This window comes from Pteropus medius, unplaced genomic scaffold, assembly GCF_902729225.1.
Source record: "Pteropus medius unplaced genomic scaffold, Ma_sr-lr_union100, whole genome shotgun sequence".
NCBI classification, from domain to species: Eukaryota; Metazoa; Chordata; class Mammalia; order Chiroptera; family Pteropodidae; genus Pteropus; species Pteropus medius.
In genome coordinates this window covers 36,588-43,216 of record NW_024353791.1, presented here as the reverse complement: position 1 = coordinate 43,216, position 6,629 = coordinate 36,588, and the positions used below count along the sequence as shown (strand labels likewise).

Genomic DNA, 6,629 nt, shown 5'->3' with positions numbered 1-6,629 from the left:
CAGAGAGAATAGAAGAAGTAGAGATTGGGCAATTACCTGGAAAATTTAATTAAGGCACTAAAATCTATATTGGACTATTGTTTTAATTTGACTTACTTGTCTTTCTACATCGATCAAAATGCAGTATAGATATGCCCATACACCCACTTAGAACACACATACGTCTTCGCCTGAGTGATAGGGCAGCAGTAAACCCCAGTATCAGGGGGCTGGATGCTCTGTTTTCCTCTTCAGGTCTTTTCTCTGTCCTGTTCTATGCCTTGGAGATTGACTTCTATGCACTACATCAAGTGGTTTTCCTCGTCCTCTTGCTTCTGATTGGGTTTGGGAGGCGTCGGCAGGAGAGAGTGGTCAGGCTATTTACACTGTAAGATCCTTGCTTTCGTGGACTAAAGTCCACCCATCCTGTCCGGTGTTATTCTCCCTCAGTTACAGGTCTCCTCAGGCTAGGATAATTTCTTCCTCCTCTGTTTCTTTAGGCCTAGGATTGATGAAGCCTTCTGGATGTTGCTAGCCCCAGGGTGAGTCACCTTCTCTTGTAGGTTTTCCTTGATTCTGCTCATACATCTAAAAATATTCCTTTCATTAAGCTTTTTTCAAGCATTCTCTTGAGGCGATTGTCAGGACGCTCAAAAATACGGCATGAACATTCATCTTAGGCTCTAAGCAGAGAGAAATTTATTTTATGTTCCCATTCACAACAGGCCTCTTTGGGTCCTGAAGATTAGTATTTAAAGTTAATTTACATATTCCAAAGAAAGACATTATGATAGAGTCAAGGTTTCAACAATTTAATTATGAGATCCTTAGCAAAGCTTTCAGAAACAGCTGTGTTCCACTTCTTTGTCAGATTCCAAGCCAAGAGATTTTCTATTCTCTTTCCAAAATATATGGTTTATTTGGACATTATTTAAAGGAAAAATAAGGTAAATCAGAGGAACAAAGTCTTTATAGTGATACTCGTTTCCTTTATTTCAAATCTATTGAACAATCACTCTGCTGCTATTGTGACATTTTTTAGTACAAAACTTTAGCCTGTCCTCCCCTTAAAATGAGCCCTTTATTGTTGTCATAATAACTCGAGCTTAGTTAACCATCAATTTTTACTTTATATGCACTTTATTTTACTTGAATTCCAAGAAGTGTTCTTAACACCATCCCTTTCTTTTCTCTCTCTAAAAATGTTTCAAGAGAAGCCTCAAGTTCTTTTTCTATGAGTCTTTAACTAAAGATCATTATGGAGAGGGGCCCCATAGGTCCAACCTGGAGAAAAATCTGAGTTATCTTTTGGTCAGAGAGGTTTATACAGGAGTCATCTCTAAATTATTTGTTAAAAGCATAACGAGGGTCTTATTTTTTCTTATCATTTCCCTTCTCTTGTCTTACTCGTTTCTCCTATTTTGACTTATCTTTTATTTTTATTTTTCTTTTCCTCTTCACCCAAATCTACACTTTCCCCTTTTTTTCTGTTTATTTCCCCATCCTATTACGATTATTTTCTTTCCCTTCTTTCTATCTCTATATTATCTTAACGGAGCCTAAACCATTTAAAGCTGCTTCCTCTCAGCATGCATTTTTTACACTTTGATGCACAAACTCCTGTTTCTTCTCCTAGAATATCAAATTCCTCCTTGTGTTTCTCATGAACAATGTAAATGTCCAGAAGTCTGGTCTTGAGATAAGACCCGGAAGCTCTGGCTCCTTGACAGTAGTCACCTCTGGGTTCTGTAGGTTGGCTCTAGGAAGTGCTGCAGCGTGAGGCTTGCTCTGGGTTCACGATGATCAACAGTCCTTCTCTCCACAGAGCTCTGAGGAGCCTGATCAAGAGCTTGCTCAACAGAGACAAGACACAGGTGCCAGGAAGTACCAGGTTCCCCGAAGAAGGGCCACTTCTAAAAATGCTGTGGGGACACAGAGATGCTGGTTGCTCATTGATAGCCCAGTCCCTGATGTGAGGTCACATCTCCTGCTGAGGTGGGCTGGAAAGGAGCCTCCAGCAGCCCAGTTTACGCCATGGCTTCTGCATGGATCTCAACACTTGCAATTCTCTTCACACTGAGTGAGTAATATTTCCTTCCCATTTTCCACTTGTATCATCCACTTACATTCTTTTCAGCAGTTTTACTGATGCTGTGTGGATTAATTTACAGGTGGATTGAGAGCTCAATCAGTGACTCAGCCGGATTATCAGGTCACTGTCACCGAAGGGGATCCACTGACTGTGAACTGTACCTATTCACTTTCTGGGAGCCCTTACCTCTTTTGGTATGTCCAATATCCCAACCGAGGTCTCCAATTCCTTCTGAAATACATCACAGGGGACAAACTGGTTAAAGGCAACTTCGGTTTTGAGGCTGAATTTGATAAGAAGCAAACCTCTTTCCACCTGAAGAAACTGTCTGCACTTGCGACTGATTCTGCTGTGTATTTCTGTGTTGGGAGTGACACAGTGGTGAGGGCTGCAGGGAGAGTCGAACACAAACCCCTGAGTACAGTAAAAACAATTTTCCTTCATGTCCCTCCACAAGAGGGTGGTGTGGTTCCAGGTTATGTCAGTTATTATAACTAAATTACAATGTAAAGCCGCAGAATTTGTTTGTTCAAGAAATATTTTTTGAAGTCTTACGTGCCAGCTACTGTGCTAAGCACTGAAAAAGTTATCCTTAATCCCTATGTGCCAGATGTGATCTCGCACATTTAAGAACCCATGTAATTCTCACAACTATTACCATGAGCTTCACTTTACAGATGAAGGAATGAAGGCACTGAGAATTGAAGTATCTCACTCAAGTCACAAAACTATTAAACGGCAAACTGAAATCCAGGCAGTCTGTCTCTGGGGTACATGGTCTCACCACTCTACTTCTCTGCCAGTCTGTAGGCTCCTTGAGGCTTGAGACTGTGATTTCAGTGATGGTGTGGCCCTAATGTCCCAAACAGTCACTGGCAAAAAAAGTATTGGTTGTAGAAATAAGCAGTAAACTCACAACTCAAAATAGTTTGGTGAGCGTTAAGACAGAGAATTGCACAAAATGCTATGTGAAATCAGGGAGTGAAAGTAACAACTGTGAAGGAAGGAGTGGGAGGGAGATAAGGATGGAGAGAGAGAGAGAGAGAGAGAGAGAGAGAGCGCGCTCGAGCGAGCACATGAAGAGAATTTTGCACAAAGAGGATTTAAACATGTAGGCTGCTTAAAGCTTTTATGCTCACATCTTCTTATATATACACTTGAGAGCGACTGGACTTAATGTCTCTCTCTCTCTCTCTCTCTCTCTCTCTCTCCAATTTAAAATATCCTGGAAAGGGTTCTGGTGACTCAATGTGAGTCAGGTGCTCGTCCCTGGACTAACCATTGGTGGCTGTGGTTGTGGGCTGCCCAGATTGGCTTGCACATTTGGCCAATTATTGATGGCCAGGGGATGATTCTGCAAAAAGTTAGCAGCTCTATTTGGTTTAAAGGAGTATGTCCCCAAAGACATAAATTTTTAGATAGGTACTCATATTTGTTTATTTTTTTCACATGGATAGCCAATAGTAGGAATTGGAAAATGGGAAAATTTACTCTTGCCCCATAGATTTAGAGTACTACATTTATTGTCTAATAAATTCCCCTATATACCCAGATCTATTTTTGAACTCTATTCTTATAGTTTTGTGCTAGAATGTGTTGCTTCAGGGAGAGTCACCCTCTAGACTCCGACTCACACCTTATGATCTATTCTCCTTCTTTTCTGATCCTTAATTCTGTCATATACCTTGAGGGGATTTACACACAGGGATGTGGACACCTTAGTCCATATGTCTACAATCCCTGCAAAAAGCCATCACTTGACCACCCCTTAGGCCTAGGGTTGTATACCTGGTGGGATGACTGTTTCTGGGAAGATGGTCCTTGGAAGAAGCCCATGTAGACCTTAAAAGTGGATGTGGGGATATGTGTGCAGGGAATTCTGGGATCCTGCATACCCAGAATCTAGAAGAGGCATTTAGAGTCCAGAGGGCCATATCCGCTTGGTGCTGTAGACTTCTCATAGGGAGAAGGGTGGGAGCAGCTGGAGGATGGTCTGGGTGGAGCCTTAAGGTGCAGAACTGTTAACGGAACTCCTATCGCTCCGACGGTAACAGGGAAACCTTGTACCTATCTCCTGTCCTCTGCCAATTCCTAAATACTCTAAAGAGGAGGAAACTTGGGCTGTCCAGAGAGAACTAGAGCAGGGACATTGCTGCACATCTCTAAGAGTGGCAGTGTTGTGTATCATCATTGCTCCAAATACATTTGTGTTCATAATACTCTAGTCCTTATTTTAGACTTAAATATATAGTTGCCATATCATTAGGTAAGCCCTCAGCTCCATCACTCTTTTGCTCCAAAGGAAATTCATACCCAGAAGGATACTCTCAGCACACTACATCATCAACCTGGCTCTGTGGTCTGTTTCTGCTTTTGATACTTTAAAGCAGGTTGTATGCAAGTCCTATAAAAGAAGGAAGGATGTTTACACAATTATAACTCATTCATTTATTTACCTATTCATTCAGTGCTTATTTGTAGCATTCCCACTATGCACCAGGCGTCGTTCTAGTCATTGGGAATACAATGGTGAATACAAGCTTCCCATCTAGTCATAGCCCAGACTTGAAAAGTACTGGTAGCATTTCCTTACACAAATGCAAGTGTTTCTTAGTCAAAGATACATCACTCTCAAGAATGTCATCTTCTCAGGAAGACACTCCAGTGTCAGACTAGCCCTCTGAAAATTGTTTTCATCATGTGGTGGTGATTGGTGGTGTTGTTGTTGATGTAGGACAGAGCAAGTTTCTCCTAGTTGGGCAGACGGAGACCAAACCCTGCACCGAGAGAAGAAGGTCCTTTGGCGGAGAGTGTAGAAAGACTTCAACACACGCGCCAAAGTTAGGATCAAAAGGAAAGTTTATTAGAAAAGGGGAAACACTCCACAGACAGAGTGTGATTCTCCTCTCAAAAGCAGAGAGAAACAGTGAGAGGGACAGTGAAAGGGACCCTGACTGTTTGGGGAATTCCGTTTATATATCATTCTTTAGTTTCCTTGGGTTATAGTTTCAAGGACTTCGTTAACCCATTTCCTTTCATATGGACACAATGAGGAAGGGAAGGAGTAGTAGCGTGAAAAGGTAAGAATATGTAGAGTGAAAGGGCTGCTGGCAGCTCCCAGTTTTTAATCCACAGGTTCCCCATGGTTTTAGCCAGAGGGAATGACTCTTGGTTCCTGTTTCCCCTTCACAGGTGTGAGGAATGGGTTGTAGCAATCCCAGTAGAAATCTTCCTTTGTTCTGCAGATGTCCTCCTGGCCTGACTGCAGGGCTGATCAGCATATTGTAGTCTCTAAATTAGCTTAATTAACATTTTTAATTCTCTTGCCTCCTCTCTACATTAATGGGAGGGGAGTCATGTAGGGAAATGGGAATCTATATTTTCCCCATTTTTTGAGGTGGCTGGGAGGGAGCAATTATGTTTCCTTAAAGTTCTGTTTTGTCAACTGGTCCTCGTGATTGGCCTGTTTTACTTTGAGGAGGTAAGTTAGCCTAGTATTCTTTTTTCCCTATGCTTATTGGAAAATGTTCCTTATAACCAGATAACTTTTAGGCAAAATTAGAAATTCAATACAATTTTTCTTCATAATATCCATTTTTATGTCCCCTGTTTTCTCACTTCAAGGACTTTGTGGAAAGAGGACTAAATTAAGAATAAGGAAGCGTGGGTTATTTTCTGATTCTTCTTCTAGGTAACTATTATTGGATAAACCATTTGATATTCTAAGTACCTCATCGCCTAATTCATAAAAGTGAGATAATTGGAAGAATTGTTGTGTAAGAAAAATATGTCTTAGACCCCAAATAAAAGTGGGTGTTGAGGGAGGCACAGCAATCAGATACTTAGGTCACTGTAATAGACTGAATGTTTGTGTCCCCCGCACTCCACCTTGCTAATATATATCTGGAAACCTAATCCCCAGTGTGTTGGTGCTTGGAGGTGGGGCCTTTAGGAGGTGATTAGGTCATGAGGGTGGAGCCATCATGAAAGGGATTAGTTTCCTAATAGAAGGGACTTCAGAGCGGTCCCTTTCCCCTCCCTCCAGGTGAGATTACAAAGTGAAGACAGCGGTCTGTGAACAGAGAGTGGGTCCTCACTAGACACTGAGTCTAGAGGAACCTTGCTCTTGGACTTTTCCCACCTCCAGACCTGTGAAAAATAAATGTTTGTTGTTAAAGTCACCCTGTCTATGGTATTTTTGTTATAGCAGCTTGAGCGGACTATGACAGTCACCAATACTGTGGGGCTCCTATATCAGCCCAGAGCTGTTTATTTTGGATTGTAATAGGAGAAGGAAATACACTTTTATCTAGTTTAAGCTATTTTGGCCATTGTCACATCAGTTGGACCTGTATTCTAATACTATCTCTTATGTCTGAAAACATGCTTTTAAGAAGAATTAATATTATCTATTTACACTGTAGTTAAATTGCATTTAAGCAAAAACATTTTTTTTATTACTTGTGGAATCACAGTTTTTGTCCCAGAAATACAATTTTAAGCATTTCAGAGAAAATAGGGATAGAGAAATAAGTTGGGGGTCAGAAATATCCTGGTT

The 6,629-nt window shown here is 41.2% G+C and overlaps 1 gene segment (V, D, J or C); it reads left to right on the top strand.

Annotated features, from left to right (window-relative positions):
- The first annotated feature begins 352 nt into the window (after positions 1-352).
- LOC120593511 (T cell receptor alpha variable 3-like) lies at positions 353-3,023 on the top strand. The segment is given in 3 exon segments: positions 353-521; positions 1,805-2,059; positions 2,151-3,023. Coding segments are annotated over 2 exon segments (465 nt in total).
- The last annotated feature ends 3,606 nt before the right edge of the window (positions 3,024-6,629 follow it).